The 12,227-nt window shown below is 42.9% G+C and overlaps 1 protein-coding gene across 1 annotated transcript in view; it reads left to right on the forward strand.

Moving 5' to 3' along the window:
• Positions 1-1,268: 1,268 nt before the first annotated feature.
• Positions 1,269-12,227, forward strand: part of umodl1 (uromodulin-like 1) — a 122,095-nt gene continuing 111,136 nt past the window's right edge. The window contains exons 1-2 of the mRNA XM_068040011.1: positions 1,269-1,344; positions 7,809-7,970. Of these exons, the coding sequence (XP_067896112.1) occupies positions 1,269-1,344; positions 7,809-7,970 (238 nt within the window). The remainder of the gene's footprint in view (positions 1,345-7,808; positions 7,971-12,227) is intronic.

The following is a 12,227-nucleotide window of genomic DNA, read 5'->3' on the forward strand; positions in this document are numbered from 1 at the left end:
TGGCTCCAATGTTGGGTTCACAATAAAAGCTAAATCCGACTGTATGATTGTGTAGTACTCTTTTGGGGATTGTTCTGCAATATTTATCTGAAAGAATTAAAGCCAAATGTAATTCTAATTCTTTATTTTTTTTTTCATCTTTGAAATGCAAAATACAGCAACGCGCTGTTGTTTGGAATGTTGGAATGCTTTTTCTTCTGGCTGCAGAGCTCTTCCAAAGGTTGGGATGAGCTGCGAAGGGTAGCAACAAGGGAACTACATCACCCTTATAAAGGCAAGCAGAATGCTCAGACTGCCTATACCCAGAAAAAAGGGGCGACATTAATATCTTCCAGAAGGGGCGCTGGCACCTCAATAGAGGCTGAAGAAATTAGTTCTGTTATATATAGCTCACTTTTGAAGATATTGGCAGCAGCTCTTTTTTTTTTCTCTAAATACATTTTTATGACAAACCTAACTCGCCAGGCAGGAAACCCACTGGATCGTGTGGAACACTGGTTTTATACTCTGCCCAATATGGTAGCGTGTAAAACCAACATTGCACTCGATCCCATCAGTTTCCTGGCGGGTGTGTTAGTTAAAATTTGCCCCACAAAAGTGTTACTTGTGTTAACAATTGAAAATGGGAGATATTCTGCAACTGCAGAATCCTGCGCCTGATGTGTATAAATGAAGGTTGACTGAGTTGAAACCTTAAATTCCGAAGGCTGAAAGAAGAAATGTACTGGTGTGGGAATGACATTTCCCCAGGCCATGAATGTTTCTCCTGATTTACGCCCGTTTTGAGTTTGGGCATATTCTACTTAGATTGGGAGGAAACCTGGGCGTCTTTCAAAATGGGCAAAAAATGGAGCACAGTTTTGGGTGTAATTCTGGGTTGTGCCCACAGAGGAAACACCAGGCCCACGTGCCTAAAGCAGAAGAATGCAAAATGTTATTAGCAGTTAAAACTGGTGGGGTCACAGAGCGTCACAAAAGAATAAGGTGTTGGAGGCAGTGGGAGGAGCATGTGTGTGTGGGGATGGGGGAGGGTGGAAGGGGCAGGGCCAGAACAAATAGTAATGAGACAGCCTGGTGGAATATTCACAGGGGAATGACTGACAGCTTCGAAAAGCAGCTCGGCTTTAGAGGTTAGAAAGAGCAAATACGAAAAGCGTGAGCGGCAAAAGAAGCAGCACAGAGGAACTTACATGGCAAAGTGACACAAACCAACAGGAGGGACAGCCCAGGAGAAGTGTGGAATATTTTGGAATATTACATTTCACGCAATGAATTGGATATTAAACATTGCCCTGGCTCTCTTTGCTGTAGGTGCTTTAGGGCAGGAGGCTGAGTTTTACACCTGTAAGTAGATTCTGTGTTATTTTTATCACTCTCTATACAAATACAATTGAATGCAAAATCTTGATTTATAAAATAATTTTGATGCAAGGCATTTCTTTTATGTAACTGTGTTATTAGCACAGATGGGAACACTCAACAGTAAGGGTGGAGTGTGAAGATGGAATTGAAATAAAATGATGCGTCACAGATAGACCTGGTTGTTAGGGGCTGATGAATCCTACTGATTTAAGTAGCCAACATGATTGCTGGAATTAGGCTCCAACCAGGGTTCAGACTAATCTGCTGACAGGGTTGGGGGAAGAGGGTGGGGAGAGAGATATAAACCATTCCCACCTTCTGGTGGCAAACCTTTCCCAGCCCATATCAAGACCACTTATCCAGGGTTACCCAGGGAATCTCAAGCCCATTGCAGGGGTGCGTGCAGGGGTTGTTTTGGTTGCACAAAGACACAGCTTCCCAGTATAGAAAGACATCCTTCAGCTCCTCAATCCCAGTGTCCTGAATGGATCAGGAGAATTTGCCTTTATTGAGTAGCTCAGATTGTTATTGCTGAATATAGTTTACAATGTAATATCGGTGAGAAGTCTCTGAAGCTGAAAGGCAGATTATACAGATTGATGTACATTCACACATATATTATGAGGCTGTGATATCTGTATAGGTGTAAATGCATCCATGTATTTTATGAAACCAAGGATGATTAAAGATATATTTCTTTAGTTGTTAACAAAGTCATTGCATATTTAGGTGGATTTCCCATGCATAGTTTAGAAAGTTACGCTGCATCCAGAATGCTAATCCCACAAGGGGCAGGGGCTGGTGGAGGGAATGTATCACCACATCAGGCTGTTTCCACTGGAAGCTACATGGGTCAGGGGTTGAAGCAGTTTGTTTGTTCCTGGAGGCTGGAATTAGTTAGGTTTGGGAAGAGTCTGAACACTGGTGGTCCTGTAGGCTGGATATGGCACCTCTCATGGCTAGTGGGTGGGCTGCTGTGTTGAGAGGGTGAATGTGTTGAGTGAGTCTTCAAGAACAGGCCCCAGGCTGCCAGATATTTACGATGTTCATCTTTAATGCATCTTTTGTTCATGTTGAACTGGAACAATGTAATGGGCCAACATCACTGGCATCACTGGCAGCACTTGCTCAGGGTATCTTTCTTTCAAGGTCTCTGGTTGTGAAACGATGGCTTTGCTTACATTACCTGATGTATTTATCAAAAATGCTTACCTGGTGCGGTAATGAACATAATGGTTCCATCCTTGGCCACCTATCTGTGCTGAGGCATGCTGGCATTTGGAGTGCTACAATTCGCTTCAGTGCCCCTGGGATTCAGAGGAGGGACAATGAACACCAACCCTGGTCTCAAATCCCAATCACTATCTAGTGACCTAGTGCTGGACCGTGCACACATTTGGATATTGGGTGATCAGGCTTGGCAGTGATGCACTCCCTGGACAAATAGCCTGTCAATAATTACTATCCAGGCTCAAACCTGAAGAATGGAAACTGAGGAGAGGTAACAGAGGGTGCCTTGTGCCCCTCAAATATTGCACCATCAAAAGTCGACACCTTCAGGATGACCTACACATTGAGCCTATCCAACATCCTTTTCCCTTAAAAAAAAGTACACTTGCGCATTATTTAAATCTCTGTACTGTGTTCTCAAAGCCTAATTTTATGCTCTGATTCCAATTTTGTTTATCGTTTATAGGATGTGGGTGTTGCTGGCCAGGCCAGCATTTATTTCCCATCCCTCATAATTGCCCTTCAGAAGGTGGTGGTGATCAGTCTTCTTAACAATTGAGAGGTTGCTGGGCCATTTCAGAAGGAGTTAAGAGTCAACCGCATTGCTTTGTGTCTGGAGTCACATAGAGACCAGACCAGGAAAGGATGGCTGATTTCCTTCCCTGAAGGACAATAGTGAATCAGATGGGTTTTTACAACAATTCAGTAGTTTCATGGTCACCATTTCTGATGCTAGCTTTTTATTCCAGATTTATTTAACTAATAATTACTCCAGCTGCTGTGGTGGGATTTGAATTCATGGGCAAGATTTTCAAAATGGGGTTGGGGACTTGACGCCTGGATGATTTTCAGGTCCCGACCGCACGCCTCAGCTGTGTTGTCAACACGACGTGATCTACAGATGATAATGCCCTAATTGGGCAGGAGGCGAGCTCGGCACCGAATTATTGGCACTGAGTATCTGCAGGAGGTGGGAGCTGCCTGCCTGGCACCAGAGGCAAAGGCGAGTGGCAGCCATGATGTGGCCTGTTGCTGCCTTGCTGAGGAGAGCAGGCAGCTCCTCACAGGGACAGCAGAATGAACAGGTGAGGCAGCGGCTCCAGAATATAAAAAAAAAATCCTGCACTGGGCCAGGCTCCAGATCCCTGTGGGCCGAAAGTAATTCTTCCTCAAACAATGAAGCTATTCCCCTGCCTGCTGCGAGGCTGACAGCTGGGTACAATCGTGCAGCAGACTGGTCGGGCTTGCCGGATTCCTCTTTGAAAATCATGGTGTGGATCCCCCCCCCCCCCCACCTACCCCCTTAACCAGCTCCTATAGCAGCTTAACAACCCCTTAATTGGAGGCAAGTGGCTTCCCTGTTCTCTCCCCCCAGCCTTCCCATTAAAAGTCACAGACTGTCCCGGTGGTGTCGGGTTCCGGAGACAACCTCAGGTACTGTGAGTTTTAAATCGTGTCTGCACTGGCTCCTGACCCCACGGCCCTTTCAAAATCCAGCTCCAGGTCTCTGGATTACTCGTCCAGTAACATAACCACTATGCTACTGTACCCAGTAAATCCCCTTTAAGCTGAATTCACTGTAGTTAACCTTGGGTCTGTGAATCATGGTACAGTACACATCACACTGGCTGCAAATTTCTTCACAGCTGCTCCCACTACTCCGCTGTAACTTCGCCATAAGTGTGGCCAAAACAAAGGAGTCTCCAGCGTTCCTCTCGGAAAGTTGTGGTTGCAGTGTGGGAGCAGCACAGAGAAAATTCCTGGCCACTGTATTTGCACTTGAATACTTTTGAGGGTCTAAAGCAATTATGTACATGCTGTCAGTACTATAATCTCTGGAATGATAAGCTGGGGTCTTTCCTTAGTAGAAGGAACTTCAGGGTGTTCAGGAATGTTGTTTTGAGAATTTGCTAATTAGGGGCGTTTTTTTGTCGCAATGTGTAGCTTCTGGACTGACTGTAGCTGAGACCTTCAAAGCTCTGGTTAGGCCACAACTAGAGTATTGTGTCCAGTTCCGGTCACCAGTTTCATCTGGAAGGATGTGAAGGTCCTTGAGAGGGTGCAGAGGTGATTTACCAGAATAGTTCCAGGGATGAGGGATTTTAACAACAAGTTTAGTTTGGAGAAGCTGTGGTTATTCTCCTTGGAGCAAAGGAGATTGAGGGGAGGTTTGATCGAGGTGTACAAGATTATGACAGGTTTAGATAAGGTAGACAAAGGAAAGCTGTTCCCATTAATTGATGGTACAAGGACCAAGGGACACAGATTGAAGACTTTTGGGCAAGAGATGCAGGGGGAATGTGAGGAAGAACTTTTTTACACAGCGAGTGGTAATGACCTGGAACTTGCTGCCTGCACTGGTGTTAGAAGTGGAGGCAATCAATGATTGCAAAAGGAAATTGGATAAGCATTTGAGGAAAATAAACTTGCAGGGCTATAGAGATAGAGCGGGGGAATGAGACTGACTGGATTCCTCTACATGGATTTAATAGGCCGAATGGCCTCCTTCTATGTTGTAATGACTCTATGGGTCCGGTGATAGCTTCCCTTTTTTGTGGCGGATAGGGGTGAGACAGGAATGAGGTGTCACTGGGGCTTCAGGTGGGACGGGAGATAATGTGCACATAAAATGGTAGCCCACATTACCTGGGAGTAGTAGACCTATTTTTTTGGGATATTAATAATTTGTTGGTGATAAAGAAAGAAAAAGATATGTATTTCTATCGTGCTTGTCACAACTTCAGGAAGTCTCAAATATCTTTCCAGCCAATGAAATACTTTTCATTGAACTGTGCTCACTGTTGTGATGTGGGCTAAGTTTAGCAAAGACGAATAATGTGCAACCTTAAAATTCTAACCAGCAGTAAATAGGACACTTGAGGACGAGCTCTGGGATATCATTTATATCTCACCGGTCCGCTGATCTGATAACTACAAGTGATGAAGTCACAACTTAATTGTAGCTGGCTCCACAAGTGGGACATAGATGACAGCTCATGGTTCCTCACCATGTATTCTGTTTTTAACTAATATACTGTATAAATGCAAGTCTTTCTACAACAACAACTTGAATTTATACAGCACCGTTATCGTAATAAAACGCCCCAAGATGCTTCACGTGAGTGTAAATCAGACAAAGGCTGACACTGTCAAAGAAGGAGACATTAATACAGGTGACCACAAGCTTGGCCTAAGTATCATCTTTAAAATGTGTTCTTATTAAAATAGTGGATTAAAATAAATAATGCATTAATATTTTCAACACTGCAGTGCAATTTCAAACTATCTTCTTTCTCTAAAAAGTTCTATCAGCTGAAAACCAGTTAAAGGCTTCAGTCAAGTAGACAAATAAAAGCTGTTCTCATTAGCTCATGGTATAAGGACCAGGGGGTCACAGATTTTAGGTTTTGGGCAAGAGATACAGGCGGATGTGAGGAAGAACTTTTTTATGCAGCAAGTGATAATGACCTGGAACTCTCTGCCTACAAGGGTGATGGAAGCGGAGATGACAAATGATTTCAAAAGGAAATTGGATGGGCACTTGAGGGAACTAAATCTGCAGGGCTACAGGGTTAGAGTGGGGGAATGGGACAGACTGGATTGCTCTACAGAGACCTGACATGGACTCAATGGGTCAAATGGCCCTCTTCTGTGCGGTAATGACTCTATCACTCTTGTTTTCTGTACTCCTTTCCAGACAATGGACTCTCCCGCTCCTCGTACAACTTGTGCCAGTACTCCATAAAGCGAAATGTGACAAAGACTGTGTCCTATCAAAAATCATTCACCACATATGAATCCTGTGGAGGCTGGCATCCATGGAAGGTTTGCCCAAAGCTGATCTTCAAAACACTTTATCGTACGACCATAGCTGAAGCAACAGAGACTCAAGTCGACTGTTGCAAAGGATTTGAGCAACGTGGGCATTACTGTGTACTACGTAAGTACTGGAGAATAAAATATCTGTACTTGTGTAATGATATCCTGTGGATGGTGCATCTCTGGGATTTTGACTCCAGTTAGACTGATGGGATGAAAATCTTCTATGTCTGTTGCCTGTAAAAGTCCTATGCCATGTGCTTGGGCAGTTCCAATTCAACTTCTAGCATGGGGGGCTCATAGTGCAAAACTGCCTCTAACTCAGCATAAATTAGAACTAAAAATTGTCAGAAATGGAATCATGTGAATCACATTACAATGGCAAAGTAAGAGGGGCAGAGTAAAGTGAGATCTACTTTGCATCTACTCGTGTTTTGGTTTCTGGTCTGGGTTCTTTTTGACTTCTCCCAGGAGATCACATAGCTTGAGTGGGAGGTGGGTGGGGGGTGTTATGCAGGGGTGTGGGGCTAGGCAAGCTTAATACCTGAAATTGAAAGTGTTTCATGACTCATAACTAATAGTTTTGCACAAAAATGCATAAAAGTCAATTATGAACCAGTTAACTACTCCATGAGTTGTGCCATCTAGTGGCCTGGATGGAAAACAAATGGAATGAACTGACTTGCAACTGTTCAAGTCAATATTGGTGAGAGGCATCGATAGCCCAAGTATATTAGGTCTGATGGTCTTCCCTGTTGCAAAAAACTCTTAATGTAGGAATTTCTCTTTTCTCTTACAGAAATCCAGATGACTGTTAGGGGGTGAGATTTGCCTTGGACAGGCACAAAAAGCAGTCACAGTGAATTTGTCACCTGTTATACACCCTGCCTTAAATTCAGTTCTATTGAAGACAAAATAACTGAATATTGGGTGCGACGTATAACAGGCGCCAGATGAAATAACTGCTCATTTTGCATACCTGGCCAAGTTGAACTTCACCTGCTACATCTTTAAGAAAGGCTTTAATGGTGGTTTGTTGACTTAGTATTAAAAACTTTCCACATATCAATAAGAGGTTTACACCAGATGGTCTAGGTTTCAAAATAGAGCATGTATCATTAGTTACCAGGTCATTGAAATGATATGTTGCAGACCATCAGGATTTTGACAATTAGCAGATGAGCACCTCACACATTTGGATGAAATTCCTTTGATCGGTATTTTAATGTAGGCATTAGTCCATTTAAAATAAAGGGCTCAACAGCCCCATTAACATGGCAGAGATTGGAATTTCACACGAATGGGCACAGTGTCTATGCTATAATATTCACACAGTTTAATCTCAGGATTAAGGAGAGTTAAACCCGACTGATTTACTACCTGTTCTATTGTCTCAGCTTTGAACAGGAGCGAGGAGTTTGCTTCACACCCGGGAATGTGCCCGACAGAGGAGAAAGGCCCCGGGAATCACACCTGCAGATGGGACACCGACTGCCCAGGACTGCAAAAATGCTGCAACATCAGCGGGGAATCAGTGTGCACCTCACCTATTCCAGCAGGTACTGCACTATGCTGATAGACTTTACACTGTTTCTTTCCTTTCTTAGGTATCTTGCTTCTACCTCACCTCCATTTTTTTTCCCCCAAGATTATTCAGTGATGTAACTCTGCGTGGCATGTGAAAACAAATGAATGGTTTAAGATCATTGGCAAAAGAACTACTGTGGTGATGAATCATAGAATTATAGAATGGTTATAGTACAGAAGAAGGCCATTCAGCCTGTCGAGTCCATGCTGGCTATCTGCAAGACTAACTCAGCTAGTTTCACTTCCTCCCCATTACCCATAGCCCTGCAGTTGTTTTTGCTTAGATGCGTATCCAATTCTCTTTTGTAAGCTATGATCGAACCCACCTCTACCACACTCTCAGGCAGTGCATTCCTAATCCTGAGCACTCGCTGTGTAAAAAAGCTGTTCCTCATGTTGCAGTTGGTCCTTTTGCCATTCACCTTAAATCGGTGTCCTCTGGTTGCCGACCCTTCTACCAATGGGAACAGTTTCTCCCTATCTACTCTTGAGAGGAGAACTTTCTTTAATGCAGCGAGTTGTTATGATCTGGAGTGACTGCTTGAAAAGGTGGAGGAAGCAGATTCAGTAGTCACTTTCAAAAGGGAATTGGATAAACACTTCAAAAGGAAAGAAATTGCAGGGCTGTGGGGAAAGGGCAGGGTTGTGGCCACTTTGTCACTCAATCATCAGTCAGGAGTGAGAGGGCTGTAAACACGACAAGGAAATGTATTACACCCCATTGAAAGAGGATTTGTTTAAATGTAATTGACAAATATTTTCATGTTTTGTTATCTAGGTACCATGGGGTAATGATGCGATATGTGGTTGTTACGACCCAGTGAGAAAGAGGTTCCCTTTCAGCCTTCACCTGGTCTTACTGTAACAGGGTTTAATTTTAAACACACTGTGTTTTTAGCTCCCCCTTGGTGAATCCTTGTTCACTGCTTTTAAATTATAAGGCAAAGAAATCAGCACAAACAGGTTTTCTTAGGTTTAAAGAAGAAAAGTTGAATTTTATTAAACTTAAACTCTAATTCGGTTGATGCCGACGGATACACGACGCACCCATGCTAGCATGCATATGCAATACACACATGCAAATAGACACAGAAAAGAGCAGAAGAAAAATAAAATGAGAAGTTTGAGGCAATACCTGAAGAGTTTTTGTTATGGTTCTCCGAGCTCACTGTAGCGTCCTTGATTGTAGGTAGTTCTTGCTTTTCGTTGGGCCCCAGTATTCTTCTTAAACCTTGTTCGCAGTAGGAGACTTTTCTCTCCTGGGGTTCATGTGTCTTCAGTGGATTCAGAGGCTTGTGAGAAAGAGATGGGAGCAGACAGAAGAGAGATCTTCTCAGTCCAGGAGTAAACAGACACACTCAGTTTAAACTGCTTGCACAATTCAGAAAAACCCAGGTTGCTAAGCTGGTTAGTCATGTGACTAACTGGTCAGTCCACGTCTTGGATTGTATCACCTTAGCAGTCTCTGGAATGCTCCTCGTACACACAATACCTGGTGATCAAGGTCCATTGTGGGTTGAATGTGTCAGGGAATGGTCCTTTCTCCTTCCAATGCCATCTGTTAATCTGCAAATGTCTTTTCCAGCCATGGCTGATCTGTTTAACAAGTCCTTTCTTCACTCCAGTAACAGTTTAAAATCAATGTTCGTGACAAAATGAATGTGCCTCATTCTTGGCAGGTGGGGGCTTAGTATGACTGTGGCCAACTACATGTAATGCAAAAACATCGCTGTGGTGCTTTTGTGCTGAAAATGGTGCGCAGCCGTTCTGTGATAGACGTCACTACTTTTTGACTTTCTTTTGTTGTATCCAGTAGTGAATGGCAGTGAATGTGCCGTGATCTTGCTCACTGTCAGTCAAGGAAAATGGTAGGTCATTCAGCTGGGTTTATTCAAACAGGCTGGGAGAGGTGTTATAGAAGTAAGAATAGCAGGTGTAAACTATGAATTTCAGTGGACTGGGGCCATTACAAAAACAATTTGTATTTATGTAGTGCATTTAACATAGTAAACCCATTGGTTTCACCATCATTATCATCAATCTCAAAAAACCTCCAAGAATTGTAATATATTGTATAGATATTTTTGATTAATTCTCAAATTTGAATATTTTTAATTGGTTTTCAAAATTGAGCAGTTTTGATAGAGTAAATGAGGAGAAATTGTTTCCACTGGCAACCAGAGGACACAGATTTAAGATAACGCATAGAATCATAGAATGGTTACAGCACCAAGGGAGGCTCTTTGGCCCATCATGCCCATGTTGGCACTCTGCCAGAGCAATTCAGCTAGTCCCACTCCCCTGCCCTGAAAATTTTTCTCTTCAGAAAATTATTCAAACCCCTTTTGATTTTGACTTGCAACGGCAAAAGAACCAGAGATGGGACACAGAGAACTTTTTTTATGCAGTGAGTTGATACAATCTGGAATGCCTGAAAAGCTGGTGGAAGCAGATTCAATGGTAACTTTCAAAGTGGTGTTGGATATACACTTGAAAAGGAATAATTGGCAGGGCTATTGGGAAATAACAAAGGGAGTGGGACTAATTGGATAGCTCTTTCAAAGAACTGGCACAGGTATGATGGACCGAGTGGACTCCTGTGTATGATCCTTATGCTGCCTTACAAACATTCGCACAGATACAGTTCCCAACAGCAGTCACTAGACAGTGATCAGGACCTGACTGATCTCTCCTCTCCCTAGTCCGGAGCTGTGTGAAGGAATCTGTGGTTCCAAAGCTTGTTTTTTCAGTTCCTAACTGAGAGGGAAACTGGAACTGAAACAGAAATGGAAACCAAAGATGAAACAGAAGCTTGAAAAACAGCTTCAGGTTTCTAGGGAAACTGTTTAGAACCCGATACAAGGAGACCGTATCCTTCCCAGACCAGGCTGACGAGGCAAATCAGGAGCATTGCAAAGCAGAAGAAAGTGAAGACTGAATCGAGCAGCTGTTTCTGTTACCTAAAGTAGCCGACTAACCAGACCCGGCCATACAGTGCGCAGGTTGTTGCTGATGGACTCGGATAAAGAGAAGACTGGTAAATCCACGCCATCAAGACTGTCGTGAACAAAGCTGAGGAGGTTCTGGAGAAATGCACCTTGTGGTGAAGACCGCACCCGCGGAGCTCGGATTGAGAGGGAGCTGCTGTCAGAAGAAGAACAGCGGCGAAATCCTTGAAGAAAGAAGCTGAAAATCTACCTGAGGAAAGTCAGAGTTGTGAAGAGCTGTGTGATTGTTATTGCTGCCATGTATGGTGGGTGGACTGCCCAGTGAAACCGTGAGACCCATCTCTGTTGTATTTGATAGTTAATGTGTAATTTGTGATATATATCTATGTGTGTGTTTATATATACACTGTAATCTGTCTGTTGCTTCATGTTTAATTTATGTTGGTTTTGGTTTGAGTGTTAAAGTAAAATTTAGAAAAGTGAAGTCTTGTCTGTTTGGTTTGGTTTCCTAAATTGGAGTCAATCAGTGGATTTAATTTCTTTTCATTTGTTGGTGGTTTCCAACAGGGTTCATAACAGCTGTTAGAAACAATATTGCTGAGAAGGCTGAAATTAGCTGACCAAGGATTGAACTTGAGACTTTTCTAGTTTGTACACAAGTAGAAGTCTCCAATGAACCATTATGGCTCATTGTTGCTGATTGCAATGGTTCAGTGAGATTATTTCCAGTTAGGGTTGAATCCACGTAACATGTGGATGTTTCACAGATATTGGGAAGTACACGGAGCTACAGCTGTGGTCAGTTTTACTCATTCTGTTGTTACCAATCAGTTCAATAGTTCTTGTTTTAGAATTCAATAAAATCCAATCTTTAATGAGAAATGAATCGCAACTATAATTATTAAGGTGTAAAACAGTTTAACGTGCAGTAGCTCCTGCTAGTTTACAAACTCCATCTTTCAGGCTGCTGGCTTGCACAGTGTTGTCAAACTGGCTGCTGAATTGATCCAGCTTCAGATTATTGAGGAAACATCTCTAAATGACATCCGGAAACTGATGTGAAATGCCACTTACTGAAGTAAGGGAGCATCTATAAATCCTGACAGTGTGGCCCAGAAATTATCCTGCATGCAGGAGGGCTGAATATGTTCAGATGATGTTACTTTGCCTGCTGTCTTACTGGATACTTTAATCTGGTTGAAATAAATGAACAGGGACACAGGTGGCTTATGTGTACACTAATATTGTAAGGAGTGATATCTAGATTCATGTATTTATAAT

This window comes from Heterodontus francisci, chromosome 10 (genome assembly GCF_036365525.1).
Source record: "Heterodontus francisci isolate sHetFra1 chromosome 10, sHetFra1.hap1, whole genome shotgun sequence".
In the NCBI taxonomy this organism is placed as follows: Eukaryota; Metazoa; Chordata; class Chondrichthyes; order Heterodontiformes; family Heterodontidae; genus Heterodontus; species Heterodontus francisci.